This window comes from Camelina sativa, chromosome 4 (assembly GCF_030686135.1).
Source record: "Camelina sativa cultivar CO46 ecotype springtype chromosome 4, ASM3068613v1".
Taxonomy (NCBI): Eukaryota; Viridiplantae; Streptophyta; class Magnoliopsida; order Brassicales; family Brassicaceae; genus Camelina; species Camelina sativa.
This window is the reverse complement of record NC_141883.1, coordinates 27,597,011-27,618,945: the sequence shown is the minus strand read 5'-3', so window position 1 is coordinate 27,618,945 and position 21,935 is coordinate 27,597,011. Positions and strand designations below refer to the sequence as shown.

The following is a 21,935-nucleotide window of genomic DNA, read 5'->3' as shown; positions in this document are numbered from 1 at the left end:
TATTTTAGTTAGGCTTAACATCTCCATCTAACTTAGCATCAAAACTAATCTTCTAATCTAAATCTGTAGGTAAAAAAAAAGCTTAAGTAAGACAAAGCCCAATAGCCCAATATTATAACACATCAAGGCCCAATAAAACCCATTTTATAAACAGAACATTACTTCCTACCTCACTCGTTTCTAGGGTTTCTTCATTAGTGTGCGGAGCTTCCTCTTCTTCTTCAAGCCGCGGCTTAAAAAGATCCCTACTTCTCTCCTCCTTCTCCATCCTCACTCCCAGTCATGGCCGCCGCCGTAGAAATCGACACTGAGATTCAACAACAGCTTACCAACGAGGTCAAGCTCTTCAACCGTTGGAGCTTTGATGATCTTGATGTAATTTTCCTCATCTCTCTCTCTCTCTCTCTCTCTCTCTCTCTCTCTCTCTCTCTTTAAACTCTGTAGAGTGTGTGTAACAACAACTCGTAGATTGTGCTGCTACTCTTTTGGTTCTGTTCCAATCGATCTACTCGTTTGCAGTTTTTTCTATAATCTAGATTTAGCTGTAATCTAGCCTTGTTAATGAATCTTATCTCTTGAAATGTGCTAGAAATTGAAATGATTGCTCTGCTCTGATATGAGTACTTTACATTGGCTTCATTGTTTGAGTTAGTTCAAATTGTTTCGCTATAGCTAATAACACTTATTTGGCTCTTGGGATGTTATTTTTTTAATTATATATTAGGGCTTTTTATAGTTTGGATCTCTAAATTGACTTCAAAGGTCATGTTTTTTGTTTGTGTGTGTGTTGCAAAAGATTGAGGCTGATAATTTTGTTGTTTCGATCTGTGTTATCTGTGGATGTGTAGGTTAAAGACATAAGTCTTGTTGACTACATTGGTGTTCAGTCAGCGAAACACGCAACCTTTGTTCCCCACACTGCTGGAAGATACTCTGTCAAGAGGTTCAGAAAGGCTCAATGCCCAATTGTTGAGAGGCTTACAAACTCTCTCATGATGCACGGAAGGAACAACGGTAAGAAGTTGATGGCTGTTAGGATCGTCAAGCATGCTATGGAGATCATCCACCTCTTGACTGACGCCAACCCGATTCAAATTATCATTGATGCCATTGTTAACAGGTAATTTTAAGATTGTGCTATCGAAACAACCTGTTGTTTTCTTGCGTGCGTGCGTGCTTCTTCTATGAACGTTTTTTTTTCTCATGATGTTTGTTTTCTTTGTGTGAACCAGTGGTCCTCGTGAGGATGCTACCAGGATTGGATCTGCTGGTGTGGTTAGGAGACAGGCTGTTGATATCTCTCCTCTAAGACGTGTCAACCAAGCGATCTTCCTGCTCACCACTGGTGCACGTGAAGCTGCCTTTAGAAACATCAAGACAATTGCTGAGTGCCTTGCTGATGAACTCATCAATGCTGGCAAGGGATCTTCCAACAGGTAAATAAATACACACTCATCTACATTGTGTCTTTCTTCATGTCTTTGCATTTGTATCGGTTAGAAGCTAATAATAGTATCTGCTCTTCTCTTCTCTTGCAGCTATGCCATCAAGAAGAAAGATGAGATTGAGAGGGTTGCCAAGGCCAATCGTTAAGGGATCGTCCTTTCCTTTATGTTTGCATTATATCAAAGAGTTTTTGTGCTGTTTCCATTAGCTTTGGATATGTTTCAGATGATCTCTCTATCTTTAATGAAGTTTTGACGCTTGAATCGACTTGGGATCTTGATCAATCAAACATTTTCATATTTAAAACTATTTCATCTATATATTTCTGATTTAGAAGTTCTATAAATTATGATTGTTTGATATATGGTACCCATCTTCAAGAATTATAGTTTCCAATTTGCAGCTATTCTTCAAATAGAAAATGTAAATGATGGTGCAATTGTGTTCCAACTTCCAACCCAAGAAAATATCTTTTGAGACTCGGCTAATATTTCGAATCTTTAAGGACCCAACTAAACACTGCTTAGTGTTGCTGCTTGACTAGTTTGGCAATCATTCCATATGACAGACTGACACTAATTTATGTGACATTCCTGGATGGTGCCAATCATGTTTAAATATGCGTGCATGACTATGAGAATGTTACGAATCATACTCAAGTGACGCAGAGGGGCTTCTTAATATCGAGACATGGCCGACCTTTTCAATCCCCATCTACCAGGTATGATCTCAGTATTAGTTTATGTATCCCTTCAGTTCAGACCGCAAAAATATACTCATCTAGCAGCAGATAGGTTATAGCTCATTAAGCTTATGAGTTTATCTTTTATTTCTTGGATAAGAAGTACGATACCAACGTTAGGGGATTTAGTGGATTCGATAAACCACTAATGTAAGTGAGGCATATCAGTCGAAAGTGCATTATGTTTAACAAAGAGAGGGAAAAAAGGAAATGGTACTCTGAAACCAAATTTCTCGAGTCCAATCAACCCACCATCCATGTAGGAAGTTACAACACCAATTTCTTGATTCTATCATGAGGACACCTAAAATGTAACTCTTTTTTTTTTTTTTTTGGTTTTGTTAAAATAACATCAGTCTTCTTATCCTTACAATCTTAATGTAAATAAAAATAGATTCACACGATTAATTAACTACTGTGGTATAAAGATCGAAGAAAAATACATGAATGGGATTAAATGGATTGCTTAGAAAGTTGTGGGAAGCTAAATGGGTAAAAGAGAAAATGGTGATTGTGTATACCAATTTGCTTTCTCTTTTTTTCTATTTCTTAACTTAAAAAGAAATAGAAAAAAAGAGAAAGCATGAATGCATCAAAATGTCTTACTTAGAAAGCTGTGGAGAGTTAAAAGGAAGAGTAGAGGAGGAAGTTGGAGGGTTCAAGAGCAAATGATGATTATGTTTACCCTCGTAGGTTGTAATGAAAGCTCTAGGATCATCACTCGCTCTCTCAACATGTTTCCTTGCTCTGCAATTAGCACTCGTGCATCTGTAATAACTTCTTGGATACGCATTGCCTCCCACCACTTTTTGTCCGTACTTCCTCCACCTGAATCCATCTTCAAGACTGTCTGATTCCACCGAGCCTTGCGATACTCCTGCTTCACTCGATTGCTTCTCGTTCTTCCTGTCGTCAAAATACAAAGTCAATACAAGAAATGCTAACAACACAAACGTGTAAACTAGAGTTTGAAACAAGCCCTAGTCTTACCTTCTTTTGTTTCTGTTTGGATCATCAAGCTCTCCTCCGTTGCTTCCTTCATCACACTGGCTACTTCTGCAACCAGTATCCGAAGTTCCGGCATTCGAATTTGTCGATTTTGGAACCGCAAACTCGAATGGTGTAATAACACAACCCTCATTCATCTTCTCTGTTCCTGTTTTAGAAGATTCATTGCTTTGATTGCTCCAAAGAGAAGAATAGAGACTATTGGTAGGGTCTTGTCCCATTGATCCTTCAGAAGCAACCGCTTTTGGTGGTTTCGGAAACCCTGAAGAGGTTGTTGATGAAGCGCGCCGTGGAAGAGGACAAGACGGCTTTGAGTGATTATGCTCACCTTGATACACAATCTCTGAAACTTGACCTTCCACTGATCTCTCTACTTTCTTCTTCACCGGACATTTGGGATGTGTGCATTTGTAATAACTCCTCGGACACTCACTCCCTTTAACTTGCTTCTGTCCGTATTTCCTCCAGTTGTATCCATCCACTGAAGATCTGTCCCCAATAGATGTCTCTGGTTCCGTAAAGGATGGAACTTTCTGGACTAAATTAGGACCCGCTCGATATGTAGTTTGGCTCACAATCTTCCCATAGGCTACTGCTTCGGGTTGTCTCCAAGTCTGCTGCATGTTCCCCTGAAGCTAAAGAAAACAAAAGAGTGTTAAAACGACTAGGAAATATCCGTAGTCAGTGATCTTTTAGCTTTGGAAACTACTTACCATATTAGCCAATGCAGAGACGGTTGCTTTGGAGACAAGCTTTGCTTTCGGTTTATAAACAACGTAGCTTTTGCTATCTGAATCATCACAAGACTTTCCATTACTGTTTCCTTCGACCTAGAATTATCAGAAAGAGTGTTGAGTCAAGACCACAATGCAGAAGATTCAGAAAGAAGATAGCAATGCCAAGAATTAAAGAGACAACTCGAGATCGATACCCGTGGACATGAGACCGAAGCTGCAACTGGCTGGTTGAACCTCAAAGTCTTTGGTCTTATAGCAGCGTCTACAATGTCATGGCAATTAGATTGAGGAGATACGGTAACTGAATTAGTGAGAAGCTCAGTGAAATTCCTGAAGCTTGTACTTGAAGAAGGCCTTGAGGCCACTGGTTTTGCTATTACCACTCTTTCACCCTCCTTCACCTCCATTACTCGACCTTAACCAGTGCCAAAGTCAAAAAATCCTAGAAAGGCACCGTTTCTATGAGCCTGAACAAAAACATGTATTCCACATTCTGTAAGAGATATTTCTCATGATTCTAAGTTATGACCAACTCGTTAATCTATAACTAAAAAGACAAAACTCATTTGCCCAATTTAGGAAAGGAAAAGATGGAGCAAGATCAAAGATCAAACAAAAGTGATTGAAGAAACATCAATTCCCAAATCCAATCATAAAAAAAATCTCTCGATCTATAAAACTTTTAAAAATAGTTGCAAATAATAAGATAAGAAAAGAAACTTGATGATACACATGTGCCCATATAATCTACAATCATAACAAAACAAAAAAAACAGAAACGCCAAAAGAGAGAGAAATCGAAGTAGTAAGTAGTACTCACGGTGAGAATGCCAAGAAAAAAAACTGAACTTGTGAAAAGGATTTGAGAGGAAACCCTATTTCAAGAGAGTTAGGATCCAAGAAGCATATCCGAATCCGGTTTACACGATGATTGCAATATGATATTCATATACCCTTCGTACGATGAGAGAGTTCGTTGAGCTTTGGCCGACACTGTAACGTATACACGTGTCACTTTAGGGAATTCTTGGATGGATCAAGGTCCGTTTAGTCTATATTGATGATGAAGAAGCTCATGAAAAGGAAAGAGAGAGAGAGATGTGAGAAAGAATAAGATGGTCGTCACTCGTTGAACGTTAGTTGAGTTTAGAAAGTTAGTTGGAAAACGTTGCCAGAATAGAAACGCCATCGTTTCGCTTTTTAGTTGACAAGTCACAGCGACCAAAAAATGTCTTATATTGGTTGTTGACACGCGCGCCAACTTGTTTTGTTCCTAGCAAACACGTGAACAGAACCATACCAACCTATATTTTTTATCTTAAACTAAACCGAACCAAATTAAATCCGGTTTATTACGGTCATGTTGTTCTTCTCCCCCTTTCGTATTTTTACCAACCTTACTGTTTGTAACTTTGTATATGGAACTGAAAGTAAAATATTATTAAATACCACTGCCCAATGATCATTTAAAAAACATATTTATGTAAACTACCTATCGTTGTTTTACTTTTGTTAGCTTGCAATATTCAACAATATATTGGACATTTCAACGGATATATTAGAGTTGATATTTATTAATTGTCTAACTAATTAGTTAGGTTCTTAGTTAAGAAGATTGTTGAAGCTTAATCAATGTATGTATAAACACACTTGTACACAGTTTCAGTTTTATGGAGAAATCTCCTTCTCCTATTAACTCTCATCTCGACTTCTTCATCTTCTTGTTGTGATTCCTCGAAGGTTTTGCATTAGTCATTTTTACTATTGGAAATTTAGAATTCAATTCGTCAAAGTTTTGAAATTATAAACTAATACAATTATTTCGTTCTTGACAATAATTGGTTTGTCAAGTTTTCGACTCCTACAGTGAAATGAGAGTTTTAAACCGATTGGTATGTGTCTAAACTCTAAAAACTAATTATCACAGCTTTGATTAATCAACTGGAACATCAACCTGGCTAGCAAGTCTTGCATTACAAAGTCAAAGGCAATTGAAGTACGTGATTGTCATTGCGATTTGGCCTTTAGCTACAACGGGTTATGTCCGGTTTAGCCATTCAATCGAACAAAGTTATACGTTTGGATCTGTGATTTTAGTTGCAACTAGCTACGTCCGGTTTAGCCTTTCAATTGAATCTTATTTCACCGTTCAGTAGAAGAAGAATCACAAGGGCAGCAAACGGAAAAACGTAAGATAGGTTTTGAGATCACATAAAAGTAAAAAGAGTATATAATACACAAGTGCCACTAATACAGTAAAAAGAGTATATAATACACAAGTGCCACTAATTAGTATCGATTCGATGATGTAAGGAACATTTCTATCCCGCACCGCCAATTCTAGGACAGTCAAGAGCTGGTTAACCAGCCAGCTCGGCCAGCCGCAATATCATCACATTCGCCAACAAAACATACCACAAGAGCATAAAGATTGATCACGAAGCACATAACAAGTAGTGTAAATGTATTGATACAATCCTGTATTATCAACTAGCAAGCTCAAACAATCATTGGATACAGAAAATTTCTCTCATGGAGCCGAAATCACGGGCTCGTGGAAAGATAATAATGTGTATGATTATTTCTATTGAGGTAAAAAACAATCTAAAGGTGTTCCTTTTTCTTACTTTTTATTTCCAACACAAAATTGATGAGGCATATGTCTTCCACATGCAAAGAATTTAAATACCGGGGAGATTTGATTGTGAACTATGCCACGGCAGACTGTTTCTCTTCGTACTCATCAAGCCTTAAGGCTTCTAATAGCCTTGGCCAAGACTCCGGGATGCCTCCAGGTAAGTCAAACTCCATTAGCTTTCCCTTGTTACGGTAGTATTCTTCAAGAGGCTGGCTCTGCATATATATAGAAAGAAAGACACTGATCAACACTTAAATAATTTATCAAGTCAGACATTCGTACACTAGAAACAGAACAACAATAAAGGGCCTTACCGTTTCGCTGTATATACGAAGCCTTGCTTTGACAACCTCTTCAGTATCATCAGCTCGAGTGATGAGCTTTGACATACAGTTAGGTGGAGGCATTAGCGGATCCATGCTAATAGCAGGTCTTCCATTCTCACCCTTTAAGTTGATGTGAGCGATATTAAAACCTTTACCACATTGATTACAGGTTCTCCTCCCAAGGCATTTCTCAACCAAAACTTCCTCAGGTAGCTTCAAATTCACCACCAAATCGATGTCAGTTACATCTCCCAGTATTTCCTGAAACAAAAAGACAATCCAATGTTAGAAACGTTGATGGAGATTGAGAATCAAAACTTGCTCAATATGATTTAAAGATGTAAAAACCAATGTCCAATGATAACTTACAGCTTGTCTCATGGTCCTCGGAAAGCCATCAAGAATAAACCCTGATTCACCTTTGGCTTCACCAGCCTCAAGTCTCTTGGACAATAAGTCAACTATAATCTCATCAGACACCAATTTCCCCTGGTTCACAATCTCCGATAGCTGCATCAGAAACATCCAAATGATCATTACAAGTGATTCTTTAGCTCTAATACAAAGAAACAAAACAAAGCCATTGACTTTAATGTATACAAATAGATCCGTTGTGATGCTAATCAAATGTAATCAGAAACACTTTAAAGTGGAGTTAGGTCACTAGATCTGTAACGAGATATATTAAATTCTTCAGATCCAATGAAAAGATGTTAATTTCAGACTACTTGGATCCAAATTCGAACATAGAAGAGATCTTCATCTCACAACTCAATCACAGCAATAGAAAAGAGAAAGCAAAAAAAAAAAAAAAAGGTCGCACCTTTTGGGAGAGAGGTCCAGAAGAAGCTAGCGCCTCACGGACGAGATCACCGGTAGCGATATGAGGAACACCGAGAAGGGTCGAAAGTCTACTAGCGTAAGTACCTTTTCCAACACCAGGACACCCAAGAAACACCCACTGAACATTCCTATCTTTCGCAGCAACCTTACGAGCTCCGCCGCCGTGAAGAAACGGCGAAGGAGTTGACGACGCGTGGCTAGCTTCGGTGGAGTAGAATCTGTTACCGAAACCAAAGAGGGAGGAGGATCTCGCCACACGCACTATTCTCGCCATTGCAGATATAGAAAATGCAGAGAGAGAGAGAGATAGAAGCAGCGGCTTGGGCTTGGTGTGAGCTTGAGATGAGATTTGAGAGCTTTTTTTTACCCTAAAGAAGAACGCGCACGAACATATCCGACGTGGCATATGCTCTTTAGATTCTTTTCCCGTTTTGCCCTAAACTTATCCGACGTGGCATATGACTTTTTCTAACTGATCATGCTTACGTCGTCGGACACGTGTGCTAACCCAACTCCACGAGATTAACCAACGGTCTGAGAAAATTCGATTTAATTGAGATTTTTTTTTTTTTTTTCTTCAGCTCTCTCAAGGAAGCAACAATGGCGGTTTCTCTATCGTCACCATCGTCGTCGGCGATCAATTCCATAACTCTACAGCCAAAGCTGAAGGTGGTTCATGGATTAAGAACAGTACTTCCTGGTTACTCGGTCAAATCTCACTTTCGTAGTGTCTCTCTACGGCGTAGGGCTGTTGTTGTGTCAGCCATTACTGGCGCTTCAGGTGAGTTTTATTAAAGTGTTTAGATGAAACTGAGTGTCAAGATTCTATATTTCTTACTATGTTAATAACGATTTTATCGAAACAGGAACTGGGATTGGGAAAGAGACTGCTGGTTTGTTAGATAAAGTGAAAGTCTTGGATTTGAGAGGAAATGAGGTTCAGATTTCTGATTTATGGAAAGATAGGAAGGCTGTTGTTGCATTTGCTCGTCATTTTGGGTTTGGTTTAATCTTTTTTTGGAATTTCTTATTTAGGTTTTGATGAATTTGGTGTTTTTTAATTGCTTATCTAAGATTTGGTTTGTTTAATGTTTTTATTTCAGATGCGTGCTCTGTCGGAAACGAGCAGCTTATCTTGCAGAAAAGAAGGTAACAGCTTGATCTTTGGGTTTCTAAAAGATTGGTCATTTATAAAAATTGAAGTCATTGAGTGAGTGAGTGAGTGAGTGATACATTTGAGATTGTGTTAGGATGTGATGGATGCATCTGGTGTGGCTCTTGTTCTGATCGGACCAGGAAGTATCGATCAGGTAATTAACATATTTTTGAATATAGAGTTACTGTAAGCAGCTTTCAACTGTTGATTCTCACGTTTATAACCATCATCTATGCAGGCTAATACTTTTGTGGAACAGACTAATTTCAAAGGAGGTTTGTTTTGATTCTCAATTAGCTTTTGGATACTCAAAAAGACAGGTGAATGCATTTTATGAGAATTACTCATCTAATTTTCAGTCAATTTCGTTTCTCAGAGGTTTATGCAGATCCAAACCACGCATCATACGAGGCGCTAGAGTTTGTTTCAGGGGTTACTGTGACATTTACCCCCAAAGTAAAGTGACTTCCTAACTTAGCATAATTATTAGGTAACCAAAATGTTATGTGCCTTTGTGGTCTAAGTAGCTGCTGTGGTATTGTTATAGGCTGCTATGAAGATAATAGAGTCTTACATGGAAGGATACCGCCAAGACTGGAAACTCTCCTTTATGAAAGATACAGTAGAAAGGGGCGGCTGGTAGGTTAAGAGAGTGTCTGAATCATTCCTTCCGGATAACTTTCCAGTTTCTTTATCAACAATGTGTTTGATTAATGTTCTCACGAGAACTCGTGCAGGCAACAAGGCGGAATCCTAGTTGCTGGACCTGGAAAAGATAACATCTCTTACATCCGCAAGGTTATCTTCTTCTTCTTCTTTTTGTGGATTTTGTGTTTTACAACCGTGTCATGTAATACTGATGTAAGACGAGTCTCCAATTTCCAAGCTCATGACTGTAACTAAACTATTTATTTGGGGAACATTTCAGGACAAAGAAGCCGGAGATGACCCACCTATTCAAGAGATCTTAAAAGCGTGTTGCGCTTGAAAGAATCCACAAACATAGTTTATAAAATAAAAAAGTGGCATCCTTTTTCTTACCATAGAATCAAATCTCTCCTCTTTCTCTTCTGCTTCACAAGTCACAACACAATGTATCAAAAAATATGAACATAGTGAAGGAGATTGATTTGTTTATATATGTTTTGTACAATAAAACATGGTGAAGTAGCTTTATACAAACGGTATACACATACATTTCTAGTTTTGCCAAAAAAAGTGAATCTCAATTACTTGTTTTCCTCGAAAGCTTAAAAAATTGGTTTATGATTTCAAATTTTGATCACTTTCATATGATTGATCAACAAGAAGTTCAAAACTAGTTCGTTCTATGAATAGAGAGATTGGTTTGGGCCTATGCTATTAATACACCTGAACCGGGCTTGATTATAACAATAAACGGACCGGGTTCAAGTTCAACCCGACCCGGAGAAAGATCTCGGATCCCCCCCCTAAACCCTACCCATCACTAAAACTCTCTCACTGTCTTCTCCTTCGCTCTTTCTCACTCAGCTCTTTCATGTCGAATTGAAAATTTATCAGAAATTCGGAACACAAAGATCATATACACGAAGGCTCCATTTCAGATTACAGGAAATGGCTTTCATTTCCAGATCTAAACCCTATCAATCAAAAGCTAGGGTTTATCTCTCACTTCCCAGATCGTCAAACTCTTCATTCCTCTCGCTCTCCCGTTTCTTCAGCTCAATCGAAGACATCAAAACTTCAGGAGACGCAAACCCAGAAACCCAAACCGCAGACGCAAACCCCGAGACGAAGAAGAACCATCCTCCGGGTTCTTCAACGGAGACGAGGCCGATTAGGGAGAGGTTCCAACGAGGTAAGCGTCAAAACCATGAAAAGCTAGAGGATACAATATGTAGAATGATGGATAACCGTGCTTGGACGACACGTTTACAGAACTCGATCCGAGATCTTGTACCTGAATGGGATCATTCTCTAGTGTATAACGTCTTGCACGGTGCTAAGAAACTTGAGCACGCTCTTCAGTTTTTCCGGTGGACTGAGAGATCTGGTTTGATTAGTCATGATAGAGATACGCATATGAAAATGATTAAGATGTTGGGTGAGGTTCACAAGGTTAACTATGCTCGGTGTATTATACTGGAAATGCCTGAAAAGGGTGTTCCTTGGGATGAGGATATGTTTGTGGTGCTCATTGAGAGTTACGGCAAAGCTGGTATTGTGCAAGAGTCTGTTAAGATCTTTCAGAAGATGAAAGATTTGGGTGTGGAGAGGACGGTTAAGTCTTATAATACTCTGTTTAAGGTGATTTTGAGGCGTGGTCGGTATATGATGGCGAAACGGTATTTTAATAAGATGGTAAGTGAAGGTGTTGAGCCAACTAGGCACACTTACAATCTAATGCTGTGGGGGTTCTTTTTGTCTTTGAGGTTAGAGACTGCGTTGAGGTTCTTTGAAGATATGAAAACTCGAGGGATCTCGCCTGATGCTGTTACGTATAACACTATGATTAATGGGTACTGCCGGTTTAAGAAGATGGATGAGGCTGAGAAGTTGTTTGTGGAGATGAAAGGGGATAACATTGAGCCTAGTGTTGTGAGTTACACCACGATGATTAAAGGATATCTTTCTGTGTACCGAGTTGATGATGGGTTGAGAATCTTTGAGGAGATGAGATCTTCTGGTATTGAGCCAAATGCTACGACGTATTCGACGTTGTTGCCAGGTTTGTGTGATGCTGGGAAAATGGTGGAGGCTAAGAATATTTTGAAGAATATGATGGCGAAACACATTGCTCCAAAAGATAACTCGATCTTCCTTAAGCTTTTGGTTGCTCAGAGCAAAGCTGGGGATATGGCAGCAGCTACTGAGGTGCTTAAAGCCATGGCTACACTGAATGTTCCAGCAGAAGCAGGACATTACGGTGTCTTGATCGAGAATCAGTGCAAGGCTAATGCATACAATCGTGCTATCAAGCTTTTAGACACGCTACTTGAGAAAGAGGTCATATTGAGGCATCAGGATACTCTGGAAATGGAGCCCAGCGCTTTTAACCGGATCATCGAGTATTTGTGCAACAATGGCCAAACGTCGAAAGCAGAGGTGCTTTTCAGGCAGCTGATGAAAAGAGGTGTTCAAGACCAAGATGCCTTGAACAATCTAATCCGTGGGCATGCAAAAGAAGGAAACCCGGATTCTAGTTACGAGATTCTGAAGATTATGTCGAGGAGAGGTGTCCCTAGAGAATCAAACGCATATGAGCTGCTCATCAAGAGCTACATGAGCAAAGGTGAGCCTGGAGACGCGAAAACCGCACTGGACAGCATGGTCGAAGATGGGCATGTCCCGGATTCATCACTTTTCAGGTCAGTTATTGAGAGTTTGTTTGAAGATGGTAGGGTGCAGACAGCAAGCCGTGTGATGATGATCATGATAGATAAAAACGTTGGCATCGAAGAAAACATGGATTTGATTGCCAAGATCTTGGAAGCTCTGTTAATGAGAGGTCACGTAGAAGAAGCCCTCGGACGTATAGATCTTCTGAACCAAAACGGACACACAGCTGATCTGGACAGCCTCTTATCTGTTCTGAGCGAGAAAGGAAAGACGATTGCAGCATTGAAGCTGTTAGATTTCGGGTTGGAGAGGGATCTCAGCTTAGAGTTTTCAAGCTACGACAAAGTGTTGGATGCGCTTTTAGGAGCTGGGAAGACACTGAATGCGTACTCGGTTCTGTGTAAGATCATGGGGAAAGGAAGTGCAACAGATTGGAAGAGCTGTGATGAACTGATCAAGAGCTTGAACCAGGAAGGGAACACAAAGCAAGCTGATGTTCTTTCTAGAATGATCAAAAAGGGACAAGAAATCAAGAAACAAAACACTGTTTCTTTATAGAAACGTAAACAAGTGATTGATTCTTTCTTAGTTCTTCTTTCGTTTGTTAGTTCAAGAACTGCAAACTTTTGTTATCCAAATAAATCCTTTGTTCTGAAACTTGTTTTGAAGGAGACGTTTGTATAATCAGTTCTTTTTGGTAGGGAACTGTCTTGTTTTCTGATTTACAGTTTTTAACTACTGTGAATCTTTATTTCGTTTTGAAGTCGTTAAAGTACGTAAAACAGACTTTTCACTTTTCATTTCTTTATCTCTGGAACAAGTTGAAAGATCCGTGCTGGAACAAGGAGTTGTGTTGCATCTTCCATTGGCTTTTAGTAAAAAATATCTTATCTTCTCATAGATTTTTTTGTTTGCCCTTAGCACGAGACGTGCCATCTCCACTGTCCATCCAAAATTCAACGGTCCAGATCTCATCTCATCCATCATCACAACTTCATATTATGACAAGTAGTTAGTAGAGAGACTGTCCCAATTAAACCACAACCAAACACACAACTAGTTTAACTGAGAAAAAAAGCACAATATATTCACAAAAATTATTTGGAAAAGTAAAATTACAAAAAGCATACTAATTGGGATATTTAACTAATATATACTATTAAACTTTTAAAGAAAAACCAGAAAAATTAAAGATGTTTCTGAATTTTGAGAAATATAAAGCAGAAATCAGGATATTTAGACAACAATTTATAAGTTTGAGGTAAAATTTAGAAAATAAAAATAATTTGAGATATTTATGCAAAAAAGCTAAATATTTTTTTTTTCCATTTTGCGCATAAATATCGAAGACACTGCATCTTATCTCCACTCTCAAATCCTTCTTTCACCCAAAAACCCCTAAAAAAAAAAAAAAAAAAAAAAAAAAAAAAAACCTTATCTCTTCTTCTTCCTCTCAGTAGTGTTCCAATGGCTGCTTCAGCTTCTTCTCTCGCTCTCTCAACCTTCAAACCTAAATCCCTTCCTTTCTGCGTCTCTAGACCAGCCTCCGCTTCTCTCTTACCTCCTTCCCTTTCCTTTAAACTCAATCCCGAGTCCGTTTCCGTCTCCATCTCCGCCAAATGGAGCAGCTCTTCTCGCTTCGTCCGTAACGTCGCTGTTTCCTCAGACTTCGAGGTCGAAGAAGATGGTTTCGCTGACGACGACGCGCCCGCGGCGCCCCAGCAGGAGCAATCTTTCTCTGCTGACCTTAAACTCTTTGTTGGTAACCTTCCGTTCAACGTTGACAGTGCTCAGCTCGCTCAGCTATTTGAGAGTGCTGGGAATGTTGAGATGGTTGAGGTAATTTGATTTAGGGTTTTTATTACCCAATTTTTGTGAATAAAGAACTGTGCTTTTTAGGGGTTTGCAAATGTGTGGTTACAGTAAGATCCTGAGAACTAGACAAAGATGATAACTTTGTTTGATTTTTGTTATTTGAGATTTATTGTTTTTTTGGTTATTTGTTTGTTTGTTTGTAGGTTATCTATGACAAAATAACAGGACGAAGCAGGGGTTTTGGATTCGTGACTATGTCTTCAGTTTCTGAGGTTGAGGCTGCTGCTCAGCAGTTCAATGGCTATGTAAGAAGATACTTCACTCTCTCTACCTTACTCTAATCTTCGATTGTTGGATTAAGATATTAATTCTATGAGGGTTTTTATCCTTTATTGTTTGGTATGAGTTTGTGTTTTGGTGTTACTTGATGTGTTTAATTAGTTCCTTCTATATTCCTGTGATAAGCTGTGTTAGTGTATTGAAAATGAAAACTTTTTCTTAGGTGACATGTAATGATAAAGCCTGAACCTTTGTGTTGTTGTTCACATTGCATAAACTTTTTGTTGCTTTAGTTAAATCCTGTTTATGTGAAACTGCAGGAGTTGGATGGTAGACCATTGAGAGTTAACGCGGGACCTCCTCCACCAAAGAGGGAAGATGGTTTCTCCAGAGGTCCCAGAAGCAGCTTTGGAGGCTCAGGTTCTGGATATGGAGGAGGTTCTAATGCTGGTTCAGGAAACCGTGTTTACGTGGGTAATCTTTCTTGGGGAGTCGACGACATGGCTCTTGAGAGTTTGTTCGCGGAGCAAGGAAAAGTTGTTGAGGCTAGAGTCATCTATGACAGGGACAGTGGTCGATCCAAGGGTTTTGGGTTTGTGACATACAACTCTTCTCAAGAGGTCCAAAATGCCATCAATTCCTTGAATGGAGCTGTAAGTATCTTTTACTCTTACTTGTACCAATATAGCAAGAGGTGATCAAATCTAACAACTGTTTTTGAGTCTTGACATACTTTTACTGTGTTCTATAGGATTTGGATGGCAGACAAATTAGAGTCTCAGAAGCTGAGGCTAGGCCTCCAAGGCGCCAATTTTGAGCACCTTATCTATGGCCTCCTATTCTCAAAAACGCATATTCTGGAGGGTATGACTCAACACTAATGTATTTATAGATGGGCTCTTTGCCTTTAACTATTTGATGACTGATATATTGAGTTATGAAATGTAACAGGTGCTTCGAAGCAGAGAGGATTTGTGAGATGATGGCAGTTTCAGACGGTACTAAGCTCTTAGCTTCGCCTATGTTTGTTGCCTTTGGATGCACGAAGGTCGTAAAGGAATGGGTCTTTTAATTTTTTGAGAAACATATAATTAAGATAAAACCGGAGAGACGGTGTTCTTTGTCTGTCTGAATGCTGCCATTGACTGCTTCGCTTTGGTTTTGGTTCAAATTTTCTCTCTATTTTTTGTGGTCGTCTTAATGCTTCTCTGTTTTTCAATCCTCTGAGCAAATGAATATGAAATACTAAAATCAAGCAATGTCTAAAATCGAACCAATACAATTTGAGGTGGAATGAACAAAGTATCTCCAGAGTTTGCAGCTTGTCTATCGTTCCTTTAAAAGGAAAGAGACTGATACCTGCGTTTAGCCGATAAGTCAACACAATCAACTGATCAAATAACTCAATTGGTTCACATAGCCCAAATGTTAAATGTAGTGTGGACTTAAATAACAAAAATCCCTAAGTTTGAATAGAGAGTAATTGTAGTTGAATATACTAAGAGGATAGGCTTTTTAGCATTTGGTCCATTTAGTTTAGGTGGTAGACCATTGAGCATTTGATGAGTTCAATTGGTCTGTCACTCTGTCCTATGAATTTGGTATTCAGAGTTTATATGACTCAAGTTTCATGAAACATCGCTAATGTAGTAGGATAGTATATATGAGTTTTTAGGTAGCACATACGAATAAAAAGGGTTTTGAGTTTAAGTTGTAATGTTATTTTTGGTTAATAATGGGCTGCTGCACAGCTTGTTGGCCCGTTTGAGAACAGCTTTGTTTGAGAGACTTCTTGTTGATCCAGAGTCTTCTCCTTCTTCTTTGTTGTGATAGAAGCTAAAGTAAAGCATCCGAAACGTCTTATTTTCATATATTCACAATTTGACGTCAAAATATAGATATCTACGTGTAATATTTTTTTTGTTGTTGCAGAAACGTGAAAGATATACACTTTGGAAGCAGTTTATGAATTATGATGATGATGAAGGGCATCACTTGCTTTCCATTGCCGATAGACGTACGTAGTTCTGTTGGTAATGATGCTACCCACAAAACGTTGATGTTGTCCCAATCTCGTTCCATAAGTACAATCTCTTACAAGTTACAACAAAGCATAAACTTTCTTTTTTTTTTTTTGGTTTAAACAAAGCATAAACTTTGTTATATAGATTGTTTACTTTTATTAAATCAGCTAAAAGGATAGTTTTTACAAAGCTCCCAATGATCATATATAGACTATCGGGGCCTTGTGTCTTAGACACCTTAGCATGAAACATTTACGTAGGATTCCTACTTTATGGGGCTCCACTTAAAAGATATTACTCATTTGAATCATAGAAAGTTAAAAAAGAAATTATTGCATAACATATTAATCAAGAAGGCAAACAAAAGTGAGATCCTTTAAATTGTAACAGTAAAACTATTAGCAAATTGTAGTAAATAAAGTAAAGCTGTCGTTAAAAGTAATAGACAAACTACATAATAAAAATAGGAAGATGAATTTGGTTTAGGTGACGCCAAACAGTTTCTTTTCATTGAATTAATTCTTTTTACTTTTTCTTTTTTTTTGTGTTTTCAGTTTTATTTATGGTTCGACTTCGTTTTGTGTTTCGTATGGAATCACAATTATCTCATAAGCGGCCCTGAGGACTATACATATATAAAACACTAATAGGAGTTTAATTCTTTTTCAAATTGAAGCATGCAAAACAGAAAGCACAAAGGAGTTGAACCTCTATGACAAACGAAAGCCTAACAAGAAAGCAAAGCCGAAAGCCCAAACAAAAAGAAAGCAAATGGTTTTGTAGTCAGCTTTTGTGTGTTGTAGCTTTGTGTTTGATATATAGATTTGCTTAAGCTTGATCCGAAAAGACTTATATAAGCTAAAATAAATAAGTTTACGTTTGCCCCATTTATTTGAAATAATAAAACTCCAGTACTGCTGCTAGCAAATTAAATACCTTGAGGTTCTTATAACATAGATACATCTCTGAAAGTATAAAGAATATTTCTCGTCGATAGTTTGAAGGAAAATATTGACAACTTGTAATAATGTAATTAAAAAAACAACTAGGTATATATATATATATACACTATATACTAATATACTATACTATATAATTAGGAGTGATGGAGAATTTCGTAAAATGTTTATATCTAAAAGAAAAGATGAAGTAATATTAGGGTTTTGAATATGCCAAGCCGTGAGTTATGGGCCACACACAGCTTTGTATACTCTGGTCAGCGCAAGTAGACCCTCTTTGACTTGTGAACCTCATTCATTAGGCATGAACATGTTCCATGTTTGCTCCTTTGGTGAATCCTATGAATCATATTACAAGACATTTTCAACCATATTTATGTAGCAAACTGATGTCGATGCATGCTTTTCTAATTATTTGTCGATATTTCTTTTCCGAAATAACATATTCTCCACGTATTTATTAACTATTTCAATCCTTGTTTTTTCTAGGCACTATATATTTCAGAAAGGGGACTTGATCGGCATGCAATATATATTAGGAATCAATATTTACACTATTTGATTGGCCGTATATATAAGTTTATAACACGATCAATCTCTCAAAAAGAAAAAAAATATTTATAATTGAAACTTAGATATAACTAAGTGATTCATTTATTCTGTTTCTTTAAGGAAAAAGAAAAGCTATGTGTGTGATTCACATGTGTATACAGGAACTAAATAGTTCGAATTGTAGGCGCCCAATATGAACTTGATAAAAAAAAAAAGACAAAAAAAAATGTGTAAAAAAAACAAATGGGGTATAGAGACAGCCGAAAGGTTGAGGGAATTGAAATCAATGTAAGATAATGTCCCCAAAAAACTAAGGACAAACTTAATTCTCCAAAAGAAAGAAAAAAACATATGAATGTCTCTTTGCTTCTTCTCCATCATACGTCTACCACTCTTCTTGCCTACAAATTAGCTCATCTCTCCTTTTGTCTTCATTATGTTATAGAATATACCCTTCACTATACATATATACATTACGTAAACCAAAATGTTTTAAACTGTTGACCCAAGAAAGAAAAGAAGTTTCAATAAATTAAATAAGAGTATGACTCTTTCAATCAATACGATTAGACTGATTCTTTGTTAGGTTTGATTGATGAGAGGAGAGGGTAATTTGAGTTGTTATATTAATTAGTGTGATAAGTGAAAAATGTGATAGAGATTTGACTTTTAAGCAACGGTATTAACTGTCCGACACTTTATGATAACTACTAAACAACGGATTTGTCCATTTCTTAACCTTTGACTGGTCCCTTTTGACCCATTTAAAATCCATGTTCATCTTTTTCTTTCTTGTTTTGTTGTCTCTTTTTGTTTTTTTGTTTTGTTCTTAACATTATAATTCCTTAATTTATGGATTTAGCGTCGGTCCGTAGGGATAAAAACAATGTTAGGAATTCTATTTTCGGTTCGAGGCGGTAAATGTTTTTTTTTTTTGTAAAAGCCATAATTCAAAAATATTGTCGGAATCATATCAACCTTTTTTTGATGGTTTTGCATTAAGTTTGACGTCGTGTTCATTCAAGAATTTTTACCCGGGGTGTAATCATAGTCTCCTACAGAATTTTACGTGGGATGTCCTTTCAAAAGATTTTAAAGTTTTAACAATATAACATAACTAGCTAGTAACTACGTAAAAAAATAATAGGTATCATATTTTCCGAAATATTTCAATCTCCAAAATAAGTTATTTGGTTTAGAGTGTACCACACACGGTAAACCGTTCATGTTTTACCTTTTAACGAAGCAAACAATATCCTCAACCTATATACACCAAACCAAACTAGATCACACACAGGATTAATCTTAAATTCACACCATAATATAGAAGCCAAAAATACTAGTAATATTTCTATACAAATATCTAACAAGATCCAACCAATAATTTAGTACCTGAATAAGCGTTAGATATTTCAGTAACTATTTTTTGTTCTCCTTTTAATCGTGTATATAAGGGATCAATCTTGATCTTTCTAATTATAAAACAAAGTACAAGTTTTGTAGACAACTTTCATGATAGATAGATCGTCAAGATTTGTAATTATCATTGACCGGATATATAATAAGCATACAGGCATTTTCCGATAGAAAGGTAATATATAACAGATACCTCATTCGTTAATTAATTATGATTACCTTCTGAAAGAATAAATTCACTTTTTAATATCAATACAAAGCTATATATTAGTTTAAATATATATTTTTCCAGGTTGGTAAAATAAATAAATAAACAGCTTTTTATTAACTAAAGCTAAAACTGAAAAACGAAAATTTAATACTAATATATTTAATTTCTTCTTCATCTTACTTAACATTCAATTAAATTAAAATAAACATTCAATTTGTCGGGATTGAATACTTTTAACAAAAAAAAATATCATGTCAGATAGAAAGTGTGGAAACTTTTCTGCTTCGTCAGTACTATATATATAATAATAATACATGCATATAATAAATAGATGAGCTTGTATTATACTAATAACTTGGTGCCTCTTTGTCGGTAATATAATTTACTCTCGCTTTTTGACAAAGTTACTTACACAAAAATCGTATTTGAGTATTCGTTTAAATATGAAATGAATAGTTATAAATTCAAAGTTTTAACTGAAGTAATCATAAAACGGTCAACGTTACCCTAAAAATTTAACTGGCTTTTGAACTAAAGTTTCAGCTTTCGGAACTTTTCTAAGTTTAACTGACCTTTTTACTTTTCTTTTTTGTAAATTCAAAAATGTTAAAACGAATGTTGACCATTCCAAGAACATTAAGGATACTCTATAATGAAACTTATAGCCCCTTTTTAAAACAAAATGAACTACATCTCTGGCAACTAGTACTTTCTTTGAAACAACAACAAAAACCAAAGTGTCTTTTTAAAGTAATGTAGAATTCCGTTAAAACTTTGACATCATAACAACCGGTTAAAGAAAAAACATTAACCTTTTGTGTTAAAAAGAAGAATTTGGTCTTCAAAAATATCCACTTTTTGTTTTATCAAAAAAAAAATATATCCACTTTTCGAAGTTCTGTTTTTCTTTGTTTCACAAGACTTCATGTACCCAATTTCATATATATAACCTTTCAATTTAAACAGAATAAAGTATTGTCGAATGGAATTGTGATATCACTGCATCGTCATGGTTACTATAATAAAATAAAAATTGGGTCGGAAGTGAAAACCCCAAGAAGAATGTGGAGGCAAACTAGAGATGAACAAAAAAAAAATGCGCATGCAAGCATGCAGATAATAAAACACAGTAATTTATAAACTTACTTATGTGTTTGTAATCTCTATAACCCCTACATAGAAGGAATGGGCAGCATCTACTCAGATATTGGGATTGCAACTATCTTATTTTTCTTCGTTAAATATTCACACGCTTAAACATATACTATTATAAACAAATAAAGTACATGATTTGTATATTGTAACTGTTTAATTAAGTATAAGAATGTGGGGGTTACTGCTATTCCAAGCCAACAATTCCAATAGGGTTATACCATAGGCTTTGAATTTTTATGAGTATTTCTTATCCGTTTTTAAGCGAAAACTAATTAAAGAAAATACCAAAAGACTAATTAAAAAAAGCTCTCGGACACTCTACCTTAGGATGGAATCAAAGAGGAGATCCTTTCAGAATTTAATAGGTGAAACGATGGAATCTAGGAGAATATTTCTGTTTAAGTGGAACATTTTAAGTTAAGTTATCAGTCCATACTTTATAAACCAACTACAATATGTGACTAGATGTTTATTAATGATGATTAACTTTTACGTTAGTTAGTGAATTTAGAGTTTTGATAATATTGGTTAACATTCGAGGTGTCATCTTTCATAGCGTTCAAGATACAGCCACTTCTAAAGTTATCAACTAGCAAAGTTAGAGTTGGAAATAGATACAGGCATACAGCCACTTCTAATGATTTTTAAAACATTTTGCCCACCAATAGGATTTGAAACGTTAAAACATTATCATCTGTCGAAACTCTATATACACACGTTGTCTGTCTCACACCACAATAAAACGTGGAGTGATAAGACCAAGTGCAATTAGAACAACTTAGTTACACAAGAAGATGGGGCAATGTAAAGAAGTGTTTTCTAGTAAAACTATAAAAAGGTTAAAATGAGAATAGGGGAATAAAAAATAGAAGAAATGTTTCCTATGCAAAGAACAAGAAGAAGGTTGTCTACATAGGGAGGGTGAATTGGGCTACATTGGTAATAAAAGCCATAACTCACTTTGTGTTTCTTATTTCAATCATCAATTGGCACATTGCTCCATATCTCAGACATCATCATCTCATTAACTTCCTTATTCTTGATATATATATATATATATATAAACAAATAAATGTGCGTATATATCTATTGGTGTACCCCATAACATTTCCATGGGTTATTCTTGTCTTAGCTATTTTTTTTTTTTCCTTTTTCTTTATTTTGTTTGCATGAGTATCAGTAAATAACGTTTATACCCATCTTACTCTGTCCAGATATAAGCTGTCCAATATTGTTTCCCCCAAATTATTGTATTGAAAATGGATTATTTGTCCTGTTCTTGATCAAGGGAATAAAAGTGAGTGAAC

General features: G+C 36.6%; 6 protein-coding genes across 6 annotated transcripts in view; 4 read left to right on the top strand and 2 right to left on the bottom strand.

Annotated features, from left to right (window-relative positions):
• LOC104782150 (small ribosomal subunit protein uS7z) overlaps positions 1-1,755 on the top strand; it is a 47,720-nt gene extending 45,965 nt beyond the window's left edge. Inside the window, exons 2-5 of the mRNA XM_010507004.3 lie at positions 155-375; positions 849-1,120; positions 1,233-1,436; positions 1,539-1,755. Coding sequence (XP_010505306.1) covers positions 283-375; positions 849-1,120; positions 1,233-1,436; positions 1,539-1,593 — 624 coding nt within the window. The 5' untranslated portion in view covers positions 155-282 and the 3' untranslated portion in view covers positions 1,594-1,755. The remainder of the gene's footprint in view (positions 1-154; positions 376-848; positions 1,121-1,232; positions 1,437-1,538) is intronic.
• A 741-nt stretch (positions 1,756-2,496) lies between these two features.
• On the bottom strand, positions 2,497-5,064 carry LOC104782149 (WRKY transcription factor 44-like). The gene is made up of 5 exons (XM_010507002.3): positions 4,754-5,064; positions 4,128-4,400; positions 3,910-4,026; positions 3,179-3,831; positions 2,497-3,094 (listed from the first exon to the last, which is right to left on the bottom strand). The coding sequence occupies exons 2-5, from the start codon at positions 4,338-4,340 to the stop codon at positions 2,791-2,793; spliced, it is 1,287 nt and encodes a 428-aa protein (XP_010505304.2). The 5' UTR covers positions 4,341-4,400; positions 4,754-5,064; the 3' UTR covers positions 2,497-2,790.
• A 1,281-nt stretch (positions 5,065-6,345) lies between these two features.
• LOC104782148 (adenylate kinase 1, chloroplastic) lies at positions 6,346-8,171 on the bottom strand. The gene is made up of 4 exons (XM_010507001.2): positions 7,721-8,171; positions 7,267-7,407; positions 6,886-7,158; positions 6,346-6,786 (listed from the first exon to the last, which is right to left on the bottom strand). Exons 1-4 carry the CDS (start codon positions 8,144-8,146, stop codon positions 6,643-6,645), a joined length of 984 nt encoding a protein of 327 aa, XP_010505303.2. The 5' UTR covers positions 8,147-8,171; the 3' UTR covers positions 6,346-6,642.
• A 90-nt stretch (positions 8,172-8,261) lies between these two features.
• Positions 8,262-9,939, top strand: LOC104782147 (thioredoxin-like protein AAED1, chloroplastic). Its single transcript, XM_010506999.3, has 9 exons — positions 8,262-8,521; positions 8,607-8,739; positions 8,844-8,889; positions 8,991-9,050; positions 9,135-9,171; positions 9,273-9,352; positions 9,444-9,535; positions 9,634-9,694; positions 9,825-9,939. Exons 1-9 carry the CDS (start codon positions 8,341-8,343, stop codon positions 9,882-9,884), a joined length of 750 nt encoding a protein of 249 aa, XP_010505301.1. The 5' UTR covers positions 8,262-8,340; the 3' UTR covers positions 9,885-9,939.
• A 6-nt stretch (positions 9,940-9,945) lies between these two features.
• On the top strand, positions 9,946-13,017 carry LOC104782146 (large ribosomal subunit protein mL102 (rPPR5)). The gene has a single exon (XM_010506998.3). The coding sequence runs from the start codon at positions 10,493-10,495 to the stop codon at positions 12,773-12,775; it is 2,283 nt and encodes a 760-aa protein (XP_010505300.1). The 5' UTR covers positions 9,946-10,492; the 3' UTR covers positions 12,776-13,017.
• A 628-nt stretch (positions 13,018-13,645) lies between these two features.
• On the top strand, positions 13,646-15,530 carry LOC104782145 (RNA-binding protein CP29B, chloroplastic). Its single transcript, XM_010506997.3, has 5 exons — positions 13,646-14,056; positions 14,236-14,337; positions 14,632-14,964; positions 15,063-15,175; positions 15,263-15,530. Exons 1-4 carry the CDS (start codon positions 13,685-13,687, stop codon positions 15,126-15,128), a joined length of 873 nt encoding a protein of 290 aa, XP_010505299.1. The 5' UTR covers positions 13,646-13,684; the 3' UTR covers positions 15,129-15,175; positions 15,263-15,530.
• The last annotated feature ends 6,405 nt before the right edge of the window (positions 15,531-21,935 follow it).